General features: G+C 42.5%; 1 protein-coding gene and 1 non-coding gene across 2 annotated transcripts in view; both read right to left on the bottom strand.

Annotated features, from left to right (window-relative positions):
• Window positions 1-21,706, bottom strand: part of GADL1 (glutamate decarboxylase like 1) — a 133,997-nt gene that overhangs the window by 35,372 nt on the left and 76,919 nt on the right. The window contains exons 12-14 of the mRNA XM_031469819.2: window positions 20,746-20,945; window positions 14,003-14,054; window positions 5,308-5,397 (exon numbers count right to left, since the gene is read on the bottom strand). Coding sequence (XP_031325679.1) covers window positions 5,308-5,397; window positions 14,003-14,054; window positions 20,746-20,945 — 342 coding nt within the window. The remainder of the gene's footprint in view (window positions 1-5,307; window positions 5,398-14,002; window positions 14,055-20,745; window positions 20,946-21,706) is intronic.
• On the bottom strand, window positions 7,849-7,955 carry LOC116158405 (U6 spliceosomal RNA). Its single transcript, XR_004142707.1, has one exon. It is a non-coding gene; the product is annotated as a U6 spliceosomal RNA (small nuclear RNA).

The following is a 21,706-nucleotide window of genomic DNA, read 5'->3' as shown; positions in this document are numbered from 1 at the left end:
GAAATCTTCTGCATCGGAACACTGAGTGACGAGGAGGCAAAGCAAGCAGACGGAGCTTCCAGTTACGTTCTCTGGGTCCTGCTCCTTCAACTTTATCTTTGGCGTCTCTCTCTTGCCTTCTGCACCTGATTGCTGAGGTGAGAAGAAACAAGCACGCGTCACCTGACTTGGAGTCACTTCAGAGAGCAAAGAACGCCTCTGCCCCGTGCGGGCAGCTCTCTGGAAGCCCTGGGAAGCTGCTGCCACTCGCACCGCGGCAAAGCCTCTGAACGTGAAGCCGGCGCAGACAGCGTGGGCGTTTTAGGAAAGAGACAAGGAGGGAGACAGAGAGAAGTGGGAAGCGAGGACAAAGTACATACTAAGTCTGGGAGCAAGTCATGAGAGAAGACAGTTTGCAAACTAACTGATTGACTAGGGTAATATAATGGTCTCCAAAGAAGATCGCCCGCCCTTGGTATATAAGGACAAGATTAAGGCATCTCTGAAAATTTTTAAATTATAAGTCCATCCTTGAAAAGCCTTATTTTGAAGAGAAAGAAAAATACCCTAAGATATCACTCATATGTGGAATCTAAATAAAGAAAAAAGAAGATACTAATGAACTCATCTACAAAACAAAAACAGACTCACAGACCTAGTAAACAATCTTATGGTTACTGAGGGGAAAGGGGGCGGGAAGGGATAAACTGGGAGTTCGAGATTTGCAAATATTAACTAGCATATATAAAACAGATAAACAAGTTTATTCTGTATAGCACAGGGAACTGTATTTAATGTCTTACAGTAATCCATAATGAAAAAGAACATGAAAACAAATATATGTATGTATATGCATGGCTGGGACATTATGCTGAACACCAGAAACTGATACATTATAAACTGACTATACTTTAATTAAAAAAAAGTTGAATAATAAACCATTGTGTGGTTCTACCATAAAACAAAAACTTAATTTTGTGTATTTTTAAACGCACCTATTATGTTTAAAATTTTATACATGTAGATGATTTTAAAACAATAAACACATATTGAAGTAAATGCTCAATTTTTCTTTACCTGTTAAGAGATTGTGGTCAAACCTGGACGGCCTTTGTCTGGATAAATACACAAGGACGCTATGGTTTCACTGGGTCAGGTATTCTGTACTCGGCTTTATTATTACTGTTTCTGTTGTTGTTATTATTTTCACAAAAGCAATATACAGTAATTGCTGAAAATTAAGAAACTGCGGAAGACTACAAAAGAAAGAAAAAATCACCCATTGCTGAAATGTTTTGATGCCATTGTCTGCCCCGTACCTAACTGCAGACACTATGTTACATGTAAGTATCTGTGTACATACAAACTGCAGCTTCTCAAAACTGGCATCATACTATCATGACTATTTTATAACTTATTATTTCAATTAATAATAAATTATGAATCGGTTATTTTGGAACAGAGTTTTAATTGCCTATGCATGAGAAATTTGCATATAAATTACACACTACATTTTAACCAGCTCCTTATAGTTGAATATTTAGGTTCTTTTAAATTTCTTGCCACTCATGCCTGCGGCTCGGGCATGGAGGCCTTGAGATGCCGAGCAGGGTGGACTAGCTTTTGTCGTGTGGACCAGTCCTTCTCAAGGGACTAGCACTACACCTCCAGGGAATATTTGTGACATTTGGGCAGGTGTTTTTGGTTTGTGTGATGTCTAGGGGTTGCTACTGGTGTTTAGAGGGTGGGGACCAGAGATGCCAGCTGCCCCAGAACCTGACTCTGGGTTACATGCCAAGTGCAAACCCCTCTGTGCCCATTTTTTTAAAATGCTAAGCTTTCTCTTACCATGTACATCAAGGGGAAAATGTCTTCTTCAATGTTTTCCAAAGAGTTGTGCACCTTTTGTGAAAATCTGTCACTAACACCCTCCATCCTTGTGATTTGCACCAGCACCACAATCTACTGAGAAGAGTCTGCATTTGTAGATGGTTCACCACGATTCTGAGAGTCTGTGTGAGGATCTTATCAAGTCCTCTTGTCTTCCAGTGTTGTCATGCCAAATATTTCTGAGACAAAGCACATCTCTTTATTACAAAGATTCTTTTCCCTTCCAATTACATGTAAGGTCTTCTACTGCCTTTTACAAAATTACGTGTAGGTGGGTCATAGTTTCTACTGGCATCAGTGCAGGAGAGTAAAAGGAACGTTAACAGTGTTTATTATACACAAGGGTCGTTGGTCTATCGGGTTTAAAGCTGCTACGGTGAAGAAGACAGAGCCAGCCCGAAGCTTTGGGCAGAGTGTGGGTCTGACTGTGTGGAGAGGGAGGAAATACACAGGAGGCAGAGGCCAGAAAAGAGGCAAGTGCCACCTGCACAGGGAAGGAATGAAGACCTAGGATACCGCGATGCCTGAAAAGATCAGAAAGAAGCACATTTCCTGATGACATCTTAAAAAGAGAAGCGGTTGGAACTCAGTGGTTGAACACAGTGTCACAGAGTGGTCGTCAGAGTGTCATTAGACTGCAGAGTGACTGTGATCTCAAAGGAGGTCTCACACACATGCGTGCACACACACACACACACGCATGCTTACACACCGTGAAACTCCAGATCAGTTACCAAATAGCCCTCTGCCTTCCTGCTGCCAGGGGAAGACTTATCATGCCGCCGATTCTGAAGTCTGATGGCTCAACTGGACACTGGTCTGAACTGGAGGGGCCAAGCCTTATTCTGTTTATTTATTTGTTTGTGATTCTGCATCCAAGATAAACCCCAAAATAAATTTCAAGTGTGCTTTAAGTACATTCCAGGTTATCAGTCCTCCACTTGCATTCTCGAACTACAGTAAGCATAAAACCACACAGACCAACAATAGATATCTTTGCCTCCCATTCTTGGGAAATTCACGCACAGACACCCATGCCGAGAGACAGGATGAGAGGAAACTAGGAATCTGGGAACCAGTGACGATTTGTCTGCAGCACACATGTTTATGAATTGGAAACAACCAGAACAATTAAGACACTATGATACCAGACTGGGCGAGGGCACCATGGCTTTAAATGACAGGAGAGTGTTCCCAAAATGAAGGGACAGAGAATCGTGGATGTTAACCAAAGGAGAATCACTGTGGGCAAGTCCTGGGGACAGAAGAGAACGACCTGATTCATAGTCGATTTCCAGTTAAGATTAAAAGTGTTTTCTGGGCTGAATTATCTGACTTTATGTCTCATTTCTCAATTTCAAATTTTCCAAGATTAGACAATGTAAGTATTTCTTGAAGTAAAGGGAGAGAAAGTCAAAACTGTCCCTAAACATAACAGGACGATTTAGTTATCCTGATCCGGGTCCACGCAACAGTACTGAGTCCGCAAAACACGGATATTACCTTCTCGACTGCTTAGCAATGGAAAAGCGAGAAAAATGGTAGCTGTATTGTTCCCCACTGCAAGCCATTATCCCACCCCACCCCCAATGCCACCAGAAATGTCTGTTGCCTTCCATCCAAGTGGAAACTGTCCTCGGAAACCTCAGTAGTAAATTCTCACGCTGTCCAGTTCTGGTTTCCTTTCATGAGCTACTTATCGTCTGAAATGTGTTCTTTAACACTTCCCCATTTGCAGCATGTGACAAAAACGTAAGTGAAATCCAAGGAGCGCGGCACTGAGGGCTCATGGAGGGCTTGTCTGGGCAAAGGTACAGGCACACCGGCCACGTCTCCCCATCTCGGATGCCTGGCCTCAGGGTGGACCAGGAGAGGGACACTGACATATTAGGGACGTACTGTGAACCTTGCAAGAGGCTTAATGAGCCATAAATAAACCAGAAGTGGTCTGAGACTGAGGAAGATGCCACAGGAGAGGACCCAGGAGGCTCTGGAATCAAGACCATGGTCTTCACTCCTCCTCCTAACCAGGCACAAATTCTAGGCACATTGTCATGGAAGGCGAGGTCCCCGTGCGTCCCCCTGCCTGCTGCTCTCCTCCCACTCCTGCCGCTGCCCCTCTGCCCCCTGGGGTCTCCATCCCACCCTCCTGTCTTAAGATTCTTCCCAGAACCCACTTCTCCACAGTTGTCCCCAACTCGCATCTACTTATTGCCGGATTCCGCTCTAGTGTCACACATCAGGGTAGGTATCCAGGGTAGGTATCCTTTCTCTCTGCTTTCACAGGCTTTCTCTCCAACCAGGCACCTGCTAATTACCATGTGTTGATCTCTGTATTCATCTGTCTCCCCAGCTATGAGCTTCCTAGGGCAGGGACCAAGCCCCTTCTGTTTGTGTCTCTGGTGCCAGGCATAGTGAGCGCTTGGTCTGTTTACCTAACTGGGAAGCTTTCCCTTTTCTTCTAGAGGCTGTCACCTGTAAAAGCTGCTAAAACTCTCATTGACTTCCCCCCCCCCGAGGGTAGAGAGGAGTTTGCAGAAGTTGGGGCTGTTACTAAACAGGCTCATGCCGCTAGCTGAGCTGGAGAGGGAGGAGGCAAGGGACACAGGATGCCCTATCGATGGTACGTGACATGGCCACAGAGTCCTCAGGGGATGCTCACTGACTCAATTCAATCTACACTGCGTCCACGCAGCAGGGGAGTGGGACAGTCCAGCAGGACTGACTCAGGAGACTGCATAGTTCTCGGAAACCCGGGTTAGAGGCAGGCCTCTCCCTGGCAGGGCCATGCCAGGGGAGGTACAGGAGCAACCCAGGAAGACTCCAGCACTTGGGGCTTCTCCTCACTCTGGGTGGTCAGCCCTCACCAGCTGAGTGTGAAGACACGTTCCCCACATTTAGTTCAACGATCAGTTCAAATTCATTGCTGGCATCTTTTTTCTGTTTTATCCCATTACCCCCCCGGGCATAAGCTTTTTAGCCACCTTCGTTGGTGGAAAGAACAGAACGTCTCACACTCACAAACGGCACCAGATTTAGACTTCAACATGATCTGCGTGTGAGGTGATGCGAACAGTCACAGACATGCACCAGCAGAGCTGAAGGAAGAAGCCACTCATTGCATGGCTTTAACAACTTGGGTCCTGTCACCAGCTCACATTCTCTGAAATGCACTGGGAATCAGAACTTCTGACAGATTCTACAACCCTTGTGCAAACAGCATGGTTATCCTAAGTGTGTGTGTCAACTATGTTGATCTGTCAAACGTTAACTGTACTTACAATGGTTTGGCAAGTCATTAGCTTTTTATAGACTAAGAACCAGCTCTCTAGATCTTCAAGGAGTTCTTACAAGTACAGAATTATTTATAGGATCAACAGACAATGGGCACTGAGTCTATTTCATCCAAACGAAAAATACAGTGTGCTTATTACTCACCAAATGAAGTTTTGCCCAGAACTCCGGTCCTTCCTCCATCTCTCTGAGGCTCGGTGGAATGTACCAAAAGCAAATATTGGCATATTCAGGCTGAGGATTAAGAAAGTTTGAAAGTTGTTTTATTAATCTAAGATTAATCTTAGGATGCAATTAAACTCTTAGCTAGTTTTTAAAGAGTCATTATGTGTGTATTACGTTAATAACATCAGAATCTGATAGAGTAGGCAACCACTCTGCCTCACTTCTGCTAACAGCTTACTGGGAAATCTCCTTCTCAGTTGGGTGCACCTAGAAACTCTTCCCTCTAGAGAAGAGATGAGCACAAGAATAAGTATCATGAAGCTTGAAGCTGACTCAACCCAGCTCTGAACATCAGTCAGCGCCTGATACACAGATCCCCAGAGATGCCCTGCTTCCTCCTTCTTCAACGCCTCTCCTTTAGCTCCCACACCACCATATCCTTCCAATAACTCCTTCTTTACTTAAGGCAGCCAAAGGTGTCTTCTACTGTGTGCTACACTTGACAAATGCAAAGTCCCCGGTCTCCTGTGAGTGGATAACATACGACCCACCTGGGCTTCACTTAACCAGCCCTGCTGTGACCCTCGTCAATACAGCTTCAGAAGGAAAAAAAAAAAGAGCATTGCTTCAACTCCTGGCTCTCAAGTACCAGTGTCAGGAAGGGTGTGAGTCAGATAGAGGGCTTGCTCAAAATGCAGACTCTCAGTCCTTGGGCTCAAAATGCCCAGAGCCTGACCAAGTCCGGCAGAGACACGGCTGAAGAACTGGCATTTTTAAGAAGCATTTCAGGTGATTCTGAAGTGAGGAGTGCATGATCTATATTTGATAAACTCTGATCTAAAGCAGCCATAGCCTAGCCAACTTCTTTAGAAATCTAGCTTTGTTTTTCTTCTATCAGAAACAATTTGGTTCAATGTGAAATAAGGTTCCAGAACGGCTTCCGTGCAACCATTGTCACATAGACAAGGGGCTCTCCATCGCACTCTGCACCCTCACGGGACGAAAACACACGGCATGCCAAAGGCCGTCACAGACTTGTATTCAATGAGCAGGTGATTAGGGACATGATGTTGGGGGGTTTTGAATGAGACACACAGAATCGTATTCAGGAAAGCTTGTGGTCATGTCCACCCACTTGGCACTTTTCTCATCTGATTCTTGGGGCTGACGGTATTTGAAATGACTTCCATTTTTTCACCACAAACACAGTTCATAGATAATAACCAGGGTTATAATAGTTCCCAATAACCAACAGAGTTATGCTTCAGTGTCAAAGCATTTCAGAAAGAGGAAAAGAAACAGTGATCATCTCATATCTTAAAATACTATAAAATACTATAGTTTTGATGTTGGTGGATTCTAAATTACAAGTGATAGCCCAGAAACATTCCCGGCTCAAGGAGATAAGCTCTTGATCTGATCATCCTTTCACCTGTGAAGTCTGTAACGTACTTATTGGATTTGACCAAAAAAATTAATTAAAAAAAAAAAGAGCTACAAATCTTCAAAACACAGAGTAGTTCAAAATGGAGTACTGTGTAATTCAACTCAGTTTCCACCAACATTTATCATGAGCCTACAATAGTCTTTACGAATCTGCACAATGTACACTTGGCTGTCTAATTTATAATTAATTTGGTTTCTCTAGAATAGAATGTACTGGCTTTCAAATTATTTAATCACTTAATGTGAATAAATCTTTTCAAATAAAGTAACTGTGGTTGATTAGAAAGTAGAAAAAAAATACAGTTATTATTGTTCATCAGATTCTAGGAATTTGTGTCTTAATATCAAGGGAAGATTTTTTTTCCAGATACCATTTGTGCCAGTTATCAATCTACTCCCTCTCAGCTACATATCCATCTTTTCTTTATGTCTTACAGTAATGGAGGGGGGCTCTATAAATATTTCTCCTTACCATCTGGTCCAGTAGGAAACTATCAGCAGAGGGTGCTGGAGGGACACGGAGAAGGATGAGCTACCTCCTCCTGGTCCTGTGTGGTCACCTCGTGGGTCTCCTGCAGTAGGTGTGGTTCCTCTCAGCAGCACTGATGACCCCCCTAAAAAGCGTCCCTCAGCACCACCCCTTGGGGTGGCTTCACAGCAGCCTGGCCACTGGGGGACGCCCATAGATATTTGTTCCCTGCACACTCTCCTTGGGGGGAACTTCAGAGGGAAGGGCTGGCAGCCAGGTGCCTTGCCTTGGATGGCTTCTCTGACACCTGTGGGGGCAGCTCAAGTAAGTTCCAGGATACGGCAGTGCCCTGAAATCAGTGTCCTCCAGCACTCCAGCGGGTGGAATCCTAGACACCCCACCAGGGTGACACCTCAGTGGACCTCCCTGCCATCCCATGAGCCACACTGCGCCCTCTCCAACCAAGTCTGCCTCTCAGCTATCTCAGCTCTAGGAGTGATGGCTGTCCTCTATAGTATTGGCTATTTCTGTGTTTTGTAGGGTCTGTTTCTCTCCTGTGAGGCAATCTCCCACGACTCAAAACCTCTGATAATAATTCTTTGTTTTTTTAATACAAAGTCTTCACAGAGTTGCATATCATCCTTGTGGAGGGGCCACGCCAATCCTCCCCGTATCGTTCCGACTTCAGTACACCTGCTGCTGAAGCCACCAGAGAAATTCTCCATGTGCTGCGTTCCCACTTCAAATTACTGTGCATTTTTTGTCTTCTGGCTGGATCCTCATACATCATGAAATTAGCCATTCTTTTTCATTTGCATGGCAGCATTATGAATCATTTTGCAATTGTTTTTATCTGCTACCAGATCTGCCCTGTATTTTATCAGTTGGGACCAAGACCTTCTGAACCACCTTCTAAATTTGCTTCCTTTCATAAGTTTCAGTTTAGATATTTTGGAAATGACAAATCTGTGATGTCTCTGCCCAGTCTCTTATAGCATGGTGTGGCTTCAGGGCTGTGACATTTGAAAACTGGTGAAGCCCTTCTGACACTTCATTTTATTGGAGGAAATTTGATGCTCCATTTGGTGGAATACCTTTACTAGAGTCACTCCCCAAATTATTAAAAGTTGGAATAAACATCCCTTGAATGTTCACAAGGAACATATTTAAGTTTTTCCTGTCTCTTTGCCCCTGTAGCTTCTATTTTATACAAAGATGTACTTCAAGAGGCTTCAAAGCCCTAGATTTCAGACTAGAACCATTACCTGCCACTGAATTCCCTACATGTGTGAAAGCCTGACCTCTTAGGACTACATTCAGTCCATGCCGCCTAACACCACAACACTGAGAAGGTATGAGAAGGAATCCAAGTGTCTAAACCAGATAGATGATGAAGGGTACAGAAATCCTGTAGCAGTAAAAGCATTGTCATAATCTTTAAAAATTCATAGAGAGGCAGAAAAGTATCACTAAAGAAACGATGGGTTCATCCTATCTTGATTGTCAAAGAGAGAAAAAATATAGATATATTTCAAGAATAAATCTTTGATGTCAATTCCAGCAAGGATAATTTAGCAAATAATACGAGACCCTTACGGGGGAAAATGTTAATGGTCACCAAGACGGAATAGCTTGCATTCTTTAAAGCTGAGTTTTGTCAAAAGAAATTCAACTCTCTTGCTTCAATGTCATTAGATTAATAATAATAATCATAATCATAAAAAACAACAAAGCTAGCACTGTGCTTTTTAATAAATAAAAATGGAGAATCTAGCACATAGACTGAAATAATCAATCATGTAAATTTTAGCATGGAGAAGGGGGTCATGGTGAATTTTACCTGACTTCAAGCTCACAAGTTTTAATTATCTGGTTGGAGTACTGAAACATTTCAAAGGCAGCATGTAGTGGCATGAAAAGCCTGGCTTTTGGAGTCACATGGATGTGGTCTGAATCCCAACTTCATCAAGTGTTTGCTTGGACAAGTGTCAAACTCTCTAAGCTTCAGCTCCTCTATAAAATGGAGATTATATTGTCTCCTCCACAGAGTTGGTTTGGTGAGTAAAGAGATTATTTCCAATATTTACCACCATATCTGCCACCCAGAAGCCATTCTAGCAGTGTAGTGACTGTTATTTGGAGCTATATTGATAGAAAGAGCTGCTCTTTTCAAGTGGATGGGCAGCCCCAGCCCCACGAAAGTCTGTACTGGGTGAGACACATCCCAGTGTTAATTTCTGCCTACATATTTGAAGGGGAACTTTAAAAAAGTATAGCATGGTCAAAGAAGAGCATTGGAAATGTTCAACTTAATAAGAATTAAGCACAGAATAGAACTCAAAATTTTCTATGTTGTAGATACTGGACCAGGCACTGGGATGTGAAAAATGACTTACACTTTATGCTTTATCTCTAGGAACTCAGAGAATAGTAACGGAGTGAGGTGAAGGCAGTTACACTGCATGGGATGAGCATTTCAAAAGAGGACATTTCTCCTAACCCAAGAAACATTCCTGGCAAAACAAACAGTACACAGGTAGCAGCCAGTGTGTTCAGGGCGAATGCAAGCACTTGGAATGAATAGCTGGCAGGGTGTACTGGGGAGAGGTGATACTGGGAATAGAGACGGGCACCCTTTCATGAAGAGCTTCCCCATCCACCACGCTTGAGAGTTCAGACTTGATCCCAGAGGCGACTGGAGAGTTTCAGTCTAGGGACTAGATTTCATTTTCCAAAGTCCACAGTGTGGCTGCAGTGCGGAGACGGGCTAAAGGGGTCTAAGACTGAAGGAGGGGATGAGTGGGGAGACAGCGCCAACCTCAGGATTGGGGGTGGGTGGGTGGCTGAGCCATGGTGATGGCTTTAGGAGTAGGGAAGGGACATAGCGAAGACAGCATCAAGATTTTGTGTTTAGAGAGATCATAGTTCCAACGAAAAAGAAGAATGAAAAATTTTGGTGAAGAAGACGGCCACACCTCAGCTTTAGAAACGTGAGTTTGAGCTGCCAGTTGGGAGCCTCATTGAAAATTCCAGGATGCACCTGTACACAAAGGACTTGAGTTTAGGAGACAAGTCAAGGATGGAGACATTATTGAGACTATTGATGACAAAGGTCTAGATGTGGATAAAACATTTCAGGGAGAGTATGTGGACAAAATAAAGGACCAAAGACAAAAGAGTGGACATTTAAGCAGGAACCAGATGAACAGACCTTCAAACAGAGACTGAGAAGAAACAGTCACATGGGAAAGGAGAAATACTGGGAGAGAAAGTCAAAGAAACCAAGGCAGGAGAGAATTTTAAGAGAGATGGCATGGGTAACGGTACAAAATGCGGCAGAAGTCCACCAAGAGAACATTAAAGAATGTGCACTGGATTTAGCAGTTAGAAGGCTGCTGTGATGTATATAAACTATATAAAAACATTTTAAAAACTGTAAATTGCAATGTACTTGATACAAATTAATAGTAGGATTCAGTAAGTATTATAATACGAATACTCAGAGCTTCCTGGAAGAGGAATAAACTGTGAATTCTTTTACACAGGAAATGTTCGGGCAGAAGTTGACCTCCTGCTACAAGAACTGTCAAAAGAGGTTTCCTGCATTGAGCAGGAAGTTGACCAGATGTCCTTGAAGATCCTTTCTAACTCAGAAAGTCTATGAAACCTAAACAACTCTTTCTAATGCAGAACTCGGGAAGAGAAAAACAAAAAGTTGAATAATTATGACTCTCCCAAGAGATCAAAATAAAATATGTGAATGATAGTATATACCTCTAGGAAAGCATCTATTAGATCTTAGATCCAATGTGGAAAAATAGAGATATGATTTTCAGGGGCTTATGAATAATGCAGAATTCATTTGAAATGATAACTTTCAATCATCTTCAAGAAGATAGGCATTATTTTTGTTCTTTTCAGGAAAAGATGTTCAGGTCCTGGGCCCTCCGTCTTGTGGTGTTCATTTACTCTTTCTAATGTTCCACTTAACACTCTCACTGCCATCTGCTTAACAGTGGAAAATACACATGTAATTATAGACTTTGATTTTCCCTAAATTGAAAGACTTGCAGTTTCACAGACTTGGGTGCCCAGCAAACCTTTGAATCTCTTCCCTGAAGCGTGCATTAGGGCTCTATTTAATCAACCCAAAGGAGGCATTTGTTAACAAAAAGAGGCTACTCAATTCGACATTTATATGTGAAATTCAAGGTATAAATTTACTTTATTTCTCCAAACGGATACAGAGAAAAGAGGAAAATGCAGATCACACACAAAACCCTTTATAAAGAGAAACGCTAGAATACCATGGAAGAAGCCATCTTCACTACTTTGGGGCCGTCTGGCTCCCAGAGATAAAATATACAAAGTCGAAGGCTGCCTAATGATTAAAATGCACCTTAACTTTCATTACAAGAAAATGAATGTTTGCAACTCCCTAGATGATGGCAGGAGGTTCCCCCATCAATTTCTAAGCCTTTAGGAAGAATATATAAATAACTTTTGAATCAGCTGATCATTTTTCTCATGACTTTTTCTCTTAGCTCTACCGAAAGACTGTGCGGCTGTGAGGTGAACAGCATTTTCCATAAGCCCTACAGCTCCCACAGCCAGAGAACTAAAGGAGGCAGTTCAAACTTGAGAAGACAAAGAGGCAACTCAACCTCGAGAAAACAAAGATGGCAACTCCAACTCAAGAAAGGCAAAAAGGTGATTCAAACCCAGACTCAAGCCAATCACAAAGCCGTTATTTCATCCTTACGTGTTAAGCGTGCATCTCTAGAAAATCCAGACATGTTTTTCTATAGTTATGACATTATCATGCAAATGGAGTCACTGATTATTCCTACCAGTTCACATTAGAAATTCCCCAAGTGTTCAGAATTTACTTTTTATAATTGGCTCATTCGAAGCGGGACTCCAGCAGGCCTGTCTGCTGCCTTTGGGTGCTATGCCTCTTGAGCTTCTTTGACCCCTGAAGTGGTCGTCATCACCCCTTCATTTTTCCTTCACGCCACTGACCTGTTGAAGAAACCAGGTCAGCTGTCCTGTAGAATCTTCCACATCTGAAATTTGTCTTCTTGCTTCTTGTTGTGTTACCAGAAAGCCGTTTAAATGTGGATTCTTCTGCTCTCTTTGTAAGTTCCTCTATATCCCTAGTTTTCAGGAAGTTTGGATTCTTAGAACCTTCTAATCTGATGCCCCCTTTGCAGACAGTGGTGGAAGCCATGGTCAGGATTCTCTGGGGCAGAGTTTCCCAGAGTCGTTGGAGGACCACATCAGGACTGTCTCCGTATCTCCCCTGAGTTACTACAACAGTCTCCTAGTCTGTCTGGCTTATTCTTATCTCGTCCTCCCCTCACCACCACCACCACTCACTCCCACGCTTCTCAGGACATCCAGAACAATCTTTAAAAATGAAAGTCAGACAACCCTCTGTTTACAATTTCTCCAATGATCACACTTGGAGTAAAAGCCAGAGTCTTTCCATGATTTCCCTGACTCCACCTGCTCTGGTCTCTGCCGACCGCTCCAACACCATCACCCACTCTATGCACCCCACTCCCATGCTTAATGCACCTTCTTTTGGCTCCTCAAACACATAGAACTCTGTTCAGCTTTAAGTCTGGGCAGTTGTTTGCTGATTCTACCTAGAGTGCCTTTCCCTCGAGCATCTGCAGGGCACGCTGCTTACATCACCAGCAGGTCTCAGCGCCAAGACACCCCAGGCTCTACGCACTCCACCCAAACCAAGCAGGCCACCCACACCCACACCCCCATTTCAGCATTCTCCACTATTTATTTTCATTATGGTACTTACCACATCTGGAACCGTCTAATAGGCTACTTGTAATTATTTATTATGTCCCATGAATCTGTTTTATTGTTTTCTTAAGACTTCCCCTAACCTGACGTTTCCTGTGTATGAATTTGCTTGTTTATTGCCTGTCACTTTCCCTTTGAATGTAAACACCCTGACAGCAGGAAACTTCCCAGTCTTGTATCTCCAATGCCTAGAACTGTGCCTGCCACATAACAATTGCTCAATAAATCTTGCTGAATGAATGAATACCCAGACTGCTTATACACAGGATAGGTCCCTAGGCTGCAGTCTCCAGGTGATTTTTACATCATTTAAAAAATTGCTATAAAGTATATGCTATAAGAGGATCTGAGAGAACCTCACACTTTATATTTCTTAAAAATTAGGATTAAGTATTATTCTTCATGTTTTCTAACCATATACTTTAGGGGAAAAAAACAATGTTGTCTATCTTTGTAACCACCTTATTTCTTACAAAGCAAACAATCCAACAAAATAACTTACTTTCCCATTGCTCCAAAGCTAATATGCTCTCACTATTTTATAAAAAGACAAAGCTATATGCATTATTGCACATTCACTTAATTGATTTTCCACATGCAGGCATGACTATAGCACAGCTGAGTATCTGCAGTGCAATCATTGTGCAATTTATGTATCAAGACAGAGGTCATAATTTATTCAGTATTATCCTTGGTAAGTATTATTGAACACTTTAATTTTCAATACTTAAAGGCAAGTGTGTTCTCTGTGAACCCAACAAAGGAAAAACTCTCACTAACAGAGCAAATTAACATAATGGACTCTATGAATTAAGATAATGACTTGTTTCTAAGTCTGCAACACAGAAACCAACGAAATATAACAGATTAGAAAATTACCACCTGCATCACTGCTGACGGACAAAATCACAGCACAGTTCTGTAATCACTTACCTCCATCAGTAACTTGAATCCTTCTCTTTTCTTGATTTCTTCTACTAGGTACCTAAAAAACAAAATCACAATGAAATTTATAGTCTGCAATCTGAAAATTCCATGAACATGACTGACATTCAATGAAACCGTGATTCCCGATGCAGAGACAAGGCTTAGAAATAAGCACGGGTCTAGGCACAGGTATGGATTTAGAAAGAAGCTGCTGAACCTACTGCAATGGCTGGGAGCCTGAGTAAAAAGATACAGCTTTTTGATGAGACGATGTCTATCTTACATGTTAGCATCAGACGTTAACCCAAGTGTGAAAGTCACAAAAAGCAGGTTGGATATAGATCTCTGACCATGTGGGATTCACATTCGTATATCTGATGGGGATTTAGTGTAGGTACTTAAACCACGTGGCCGGCTTGGAGGAAAGGGTTTCTGGTGTGTAGTCTTGCTTGTCAGCTCTTTTAAGATCCAGGAAGCTCAGCATCATCTTCCCCAAGACGAGGCCAGAGGGAAGGAAGACTGGTGATGGGTACCACGCTACAGGTAAGTGGGGTGTAGCCATTGACAGAATGTCTATGAGGTCATCTCAAATGCCCCAAGCAAAGTGTGACGCTACGTGAGATATGAAGTCACACTGAGAATCTAGAGTAAATCGACATGGAATCTGCCCCCGGGCTTAATTATTGTCTATATAAAAAGATAAACTGAACTTGAGTCACATACCCATCCCTAAAATAATGATTGGCAAAGAGGATGGGCTTAGACCAATGCTCCCAGCAGGAATATTGCTAGCTATATAAAACCTTTAAGGTTCTGTTGGCAAGGAAGAAGGAAGAATGGTTTTTGGATGAACAGTCAGCAACGTCTGCATACTGGTTAAAGTTTAAAATGTTTCTGTATGAGAAGCCCCCTCAGAGCCTTTAATGTGCTAATGGACGTGTAGGATCTTCAAGAGAGGACTAATGTATTAGTCAGCACTTCCCAAACATTTTTGACTGTGGAAACTTTTTTTGGAAGAGCATCTATTAAGATCTTCTGGAAGTCTATTACCCCACAGTGCACAGGTTCAGAAAAGCTAGCTTAGAAGTGCCTCTTCTATAGGGAACATAACCTCTTCTTAAATAAATCTTTAAATGAAATGAGTTTGGGGAGGGACTCCAAATAGGATTTGAGTCACTCCCGCCTGCATTCATAAGATGATTTATTCCTTGCAACTTTTCAACATATGGAAACAGCCTAAAGATAAAAATACATTAAAAAAAAAAACCCTCTATTCTTATCTGATGCAAGTCAGGGGAAAAAAAAGATGTACATTGAGTTTTTGGATAAAATTCAGGAACCATAAACTACTTCTACCAAAAGGCATCCAGGTAAGTGGATTAAAAAAGCAACAACAGCTTCATCAAATTCACTATCCTTCCCACTAAGCTTAGCAAAAAAAGAGAGACGAGAGAAAAGAAATGTGCACATTAGTAAGCATTTCCACCAATCCTATTGGGTAGAAAACTCATTATGGTAAGATTCCAGCTCAGTTTTAAAGCATACATTAATGAAATCTTGCTCTAAAAACGCTTCCCCTCCTTTGCTTACAAATGTGCTTCCAACATTCAAGATCTTCAATTCTCCGCTGAGCTACATGAGTCCCTTTCATATTTGTGCATTCCATTTGCCCTTTGCAGGACGCACACTCCTTTCTGGGAATAGCCCTTCCAATCCTTTCCTCAGTTCACCAGCCACTTGGAGTCTCCCAGGGGTGCCTTGGACCGAGCATCTCCCCCAGTCTCATCTCCTCATCTGAAATTTCTTCTGATGCAACGGAGCCTCCCAGAATGCCTGAGATTTTTATTTTTCCATCTGCTTTCTGTATGCTCTGCATATATTAGAACATATTGCCTGGCTGGTGTGATTCATCACAGACACCTACATATTACACTCTACTGCATTGTGATGTCTTTAACATTACAAATATAAAGGAAAAAAATGAAAACACTGGCCCTTCCATTGTCTTCTAGACTCCCTCCTTCTTGTCACCTAGAGAAACACACCAGCACAAAAGTGCCGTTGTGTAACTGCTCACCTCTTCCGCAATGGTAACAATAAATCCCTCAGTGTTCATGCAAGTCAGTGAAATGTACTCCACTGGAAAGATTGCAGAGACTGTGCGTCAAGGGAATAGATAAATGATACACTAGAGACCTAGCCGAGCAGCAGAATGGGAGTTCCTGAGCTGCTTGTTGTTGTTGAAAAGACTTACACACATGACTCTTCTCGACTTGCTTTAAAAATTACCCCTTAGTGAATATCCATTTGACTTGAGTGTCGTAACAAAGGTGTACAAGGTGCCCTCGGCAACCCTGGGTATCGTAACACATTTTCAGCTTTCCTAAGCAGATATCCGAGATGCATAATCACCTGCCTCATGCCAGAAATGGTGGTTTTTAAACCTCAGCCTTCTGGGTTTCAATCATGCTTAATAATCACATATTGCTTTAGGTTCCTAATGTCACTGGTTTTCAAACAAACAAAGGAGAAAGCATTTAGTCATGAATATTTCTTGCGACAAATGTTCTCTCATCAATGGGAAAGACAAGGGTCAAATGGAAATTAGGAAAAGCCTCAGAGATCTTCTAGGAACTAATTAGCTCCTTCTTGCTGGATTTCTGACAACTCATAAAATAGGAATCACTGTCCTCTTGACAAGGTCTGCTCTTCTTTTTCAAGGGAAGAGGGAGCAAGGTATCTGATCAGGGTGATGACTGTCTACTGGTCCATCAAAATCTGGTCCTTGAATCTGAAGGTCAATATACAAAACTTAAAACTAAGCTCCACTCAGATTCAGGCACGTGGAACACTGTTTCTATGGAATTGTGCAATCTTTACTGTAATATGCCAGGAGGAAAGACTTGCGCAGCCTTTCCCGTGTTTAGGAGACCCAGCCTAGGGTACGGCCTGGGAAATGGACATGCGATCTCAATCAGGCTGCTGACAGACATGCCCCTCAAACAGCAACACCATCTCATGTGTAGCTTTACTTTGCTAGATCTGTTGTCTGCTGAAGGAAACCATACTTCTTGGAAACAAAACGATGTTGTTATGACTTAGAAATTAGGCCAATTAGAGTCTTCTGGCCACAGATGAGAATCAGTTCTGTTGGGTAAACTCTAAACCAAGTGGCCGCAGGTCAGTCGACTTGACAAGAAATGGTATTTTAACTCTCACTCGCCAGTGGCTTGAACCGATTGTGCAGGCTCACATAACCACTGGTGGTTGGAGCTAGTCTGTACTGGCTAGTGAGAGCCAGCTGCTAAATGCTCAGGAATTTATAAACTGCAACTGCTGGTGGCCTGCAATTTTCCACGGCAGGAATATTTACACCACGGAAACTGGCAGACGTTACAAATTGGGACTTTTTTCCCTCCTCCTGAGACAGTTCACCAGCCCACAACGGCATGTAGTCTCCAGCAAACAGAGCAGACCTCAAAAGTGGGAACGTGTTTCGTCTTTCCTAAAGAACAGAATCGCAAATCATTCAATGTGAAAATAAAATCAGGAAAAATAAAGCACTTAGAGAATTCTTAATCCTAGAGAAACTTTCTCCAAGTTTATGATTTCACATTCATCCCAAGTGGCATGGCTAAAAGGACTCTGCCTTGGCACTTGGCCTTGGGGTGGGAGAACAGAACTGAAGTGTTGGAGAGCAAGGATGTGGAAAGTTTAGGCAAGAAAACCATGATGACCAACAGCGGGACAGAAGAGGGATTATTTATCAGATATTTAAATACAGGTCACAGAGTCTGCAGTGATGCTCACAGAAATGTTCATTTAATTCAATTCAACTTGACAAACATTTACAACAATAAGTGTTGTTGAACTGAATTGAAATGTTAACATTTAGCCTCCTGTGATATTTCTCTGCAAAAATTAGAAAGTATCCTTAGACAAATTAAATTCCACCCTGAGATGAATGTTAACTTTATAATAAATACGATCATCAAATATTTATATCTAGCCTTGTTTCAGGACACCTGTCATTGAATTGCTTAGCAGCTTAGATAAAATAGTGCAAAGATTCTACCATACTTAAATAGTATGGGAAAAATATAAATAAGGGAACAGAGCTTTCCGAACTTTTACTTTAGTTTAGTGGGAAACTATGAATATTTATGGTAGACAGTTTCATGCTTTCAACACAGGGTAGTTATCTCTCTACTTCTTTTGGTGGGGAAGGGAGGGCAGGTAATTAGGTTTCTTTCTTTCTTTTTTTAGAGGAGGTACGGGGGATTGAACCCAGGACCCAGTGCATGCTAAGCATGTGCTCTACCACTGAGCCTCCCCCTACCTCCCCACCTCTAATGAAGGCTGTTCATCCCTACTTCTAACAGAGGCACACTCCTCACCCAGTGTTGGTATATATTCTATACACATAGGAGGAGTCAACTGTGTCCCCCAGGCCAAGGGAGGGCATGAGAACTGGAGTTTTACATTTCCCTGGCAACAGGGACGGAGTCAGAGATAGACACTTGCCTCATTCAGAAAGAATTAAAGCTTTCCCCGGGACTGTTGACACTCTCTCCTGTTGACCCTGACGTGAGCCTGGGAGGATATGGATCTGATCCTCCTGGCAGCTACCTTCTTAAGGACGAATAAACCCAACATGAAGAAGAGCAGACCTGATGGGTGGAGAGGGATAAAGGACTGGTGATCTTGTTCAAGCCCCTAGAACAAGCCATTCCAAGTCATCACTACGCTGGCTTATAAGTGACATGAGCAAGTAAATTACCTTTCTTTGTTTATAACACCTTTAGTGAAGGCTTCTGTTGCGTAACACCAAAAGCATCCTAACTGACAGAGTATTTACAAATTTTTCTTAAAAAGCACCTTTTAAACCAAAACAGCCAGAACTGCTGACTTCTAACAGTCTTCTGAAAGTGGCAAAGCCAACTGTTTTCCTGTCCTTATATCCAAGCCCTTTGCCACGTAACCTTGCAGTTCTTTCTGCCCCTTGACCTTGAGTTTGGCCATCTGATCTGCTTCAGCCATTGGAATGCTAACAGATACGATGCAACGAGGAGTCTGGAGTGGGCTTGGGAAGACCTCAACCAACGTTTCTCCAGTGAAGACACACAAATGGCCAAGAGGCACACGAAAAGATGCTCAATGTCACTGATTGTTAGAGGAATGCAAATCAAAACTACAAGGAGGTGTCACCCCACACCAGTCAGAATGGCCATCATCAAAAAGTCTACAAACAATAAATGCTGGAGAGGGTGTGGAGAAAAGGCGACCCTCCCACACTACTGGTGGGAATGTAAATTGGTGCAGCCACTATGAAGGACAGTACGGAGGTTCCTTGAAAAACTAAAAATAAAGTTATCCTATGATCCAGCAAAAACCAGGGGGAGGAGTTTGGGGTTTTTTTGAGCATGAGCTGCCCGTTCTCCCTGCAATAAACCATTCTCTGCTCAAAAAAACAAAAGCAAAAACAAAAACCACAAAAACCAGGGGGAGTGGAGGGCACTGTGTTTCTCCAGAGGGTCAGGCATCACCATGTTCAGCGGTTTGTCACCATGTGGGATTGAGAGAACTCTGATCTTTTGAGAGAAGTCAGAAATCTTGATTTTTTTTAAAACCAAAACCTCCTTATTTTAAAACATTTTGAATATTTAAATGTTTTATTTTTTTAACACAATCAAGGTTAACCCTATGCAGCTCAGACCCAACACATCACATTTAAAATTAAATTTGCACCCATCGATCCAGCAGAGTCTTGCTCAGGTGGGAAATGCCCAGCATCTATGTCTTAAGAGATTTTCTAGTGTCTTTGAAAGTGGCTTCAAAAGCTCTGTCTTGAGGGGGAGGGCATAGCTCAAGTGGAGAGTGCGTGCTTAGCATGCACAAGGTCCTGGGTTCAATCTCCAGTGCCTCCTATAGAAATAAATAAGTAAACCTAATTACCTGCTCCCCAAAATGAATAACCTAATTACCTCCCCACAAAAAGAGATGAAAAATAATAAATTAAAAATTAATTTAAAAAAAAAGCTTTAGGGGAAGGGTATAGCTCAGTGGTAGAGTGGGCATTTAGCAAGCACAAGGTCCTGGGTTCAATCCCTGCCATTAAAATAAATGAATAAACCCCATTAAAATAAATAAATAAACCTAATTACCCCCCCATAAATAAATAAATAAAAGAGAATTTGGGGGGAAAAGAAGAAAGCTTTGTCTCTCATGTTACAACAAGGCACTTCCCCATCACCTGTGCCTTTGTGCCTTTCCATGTGGGCCCCACATCCTCGCCAACCATCTCTTCATGAAATGAGAGCCACCGTGACTTATCCAGAGATTTGGGCCTAGCGCTCCCTCTGCCTCAGTCATTCTCCCCTCCTTTCATCACTGGGTCTCAGTTGAATGTCACTTCCCCCAGGAAACCTCTGCCAGTGCCCCTCAAGACCACTCTAGGGAACCCTACTGTGTGCTTCTGGAACTCTGTGTACCTTCCATTTCCAAAAAGTAGGAGCACCTGTGTTTTATCTGCTTTGGCACCTGAATGTATCTCTCACTAGGCTAGGGTGCTGGGGGACAGAAGGCAGGACTGCTCTGGTCTCCATTCCTAACACAGGGTTGATGCCGAGAAGATGGTTATTAGGTGAAAGAAGGAATACACATGTGGAAAAACATGTACAAACCTCGCAAACATGCCTTCCGTTGAATCTTCCTATTAGACACACACACACCACACACAGGCCACGTACCTAGACAAAGCAAGAGCCCGATTAACTCTTTCTTCAAGGCCTAAGGTGCCCAGGGCCTTCCAGGTCATCCAGAACTTGAATGCATCTGGTCTCCGGCTGCACTGGATAGACTTGTCTCCCGTGTCATAGCTGACGTCGTAGAATTTATCCTGCTGGAAGAGGTAAGACGCCTTGGCAGAGTAGCATTTCTTAAGGAGGTCCTTTTAAAAAAAAAAAAAAAAAAGGGAAAAGAAGGAAAAAAATTGTAAGACTGCCCATTTTTAGAGTACAGTTGATCTCAAAAACACCCACCCACAAACTAAACCAGTACAATATTCTCTGACTTTGTGCCAAAGGTATTTGGTTTCGCTCTTTGACTGCCCCACATCAGGAACGATGGGTGTGTATTAACTTTGAGACACAGAATCCCACTGGGTTTTTCTAAAAACCCTGAAATCCCTAAGAGTTGAGAAGGCTAAGTCCATCTTCACAACTGTACTGATGAGTTTTGAGAAGCTCTGAACTGACCATGTCATCGTTGGTAGGACCTCAAGATGGACCAGTTTCTCCAGATGAAAAATATCTGTCTATGACCCACTCAAGACTCCAAATTGGAAAAAATACCTAACATATTGTGTACGTCATACAGTTTCATAGGTTAAGAACTGGGCTTTTAAATCCCTTTTTCAATTCTTATCCATACTGGAAAGTATGACAGAATTGATAGTAGCCCAGGGATTAAAAAAAAAAAACCTAAGGAGAGAGCTCTGAAAAAGTCAAGCAGGAGCCACCAAGTCTTCCCCACCACAAACACCACCTGCAATTCCAAAGGGTGTTTGGATTGGTCTCACACTGCTTTTATATGCAACCAAATTCAGTTTCTGTTTATGGACTAGTTATTTTGCTCTATAATTTCCTCTGGGCAACAGTTTACCCTGTTCATTATCATGCTGGAGTCTTTACTTTGACCTGCAATTATTAG

Source organism: Camelus dromedarius, chromosome 17 (genome assembly GCF_036321535.1).
Source record: "Camelus dromedarius isolate mCamDro1 chromosome 17, mCamDro1.pat, whole genome shotgun sequence".
Lineage (NCBI taxonomy): Eukaryota > Metazoa > Chordata > Mammalia > Artiodactyla > Camelidae > Camelus > Camelus dromedarius.
This window is presented reverse-complemented; position numbering and strand designations above follow the sequence as displayed.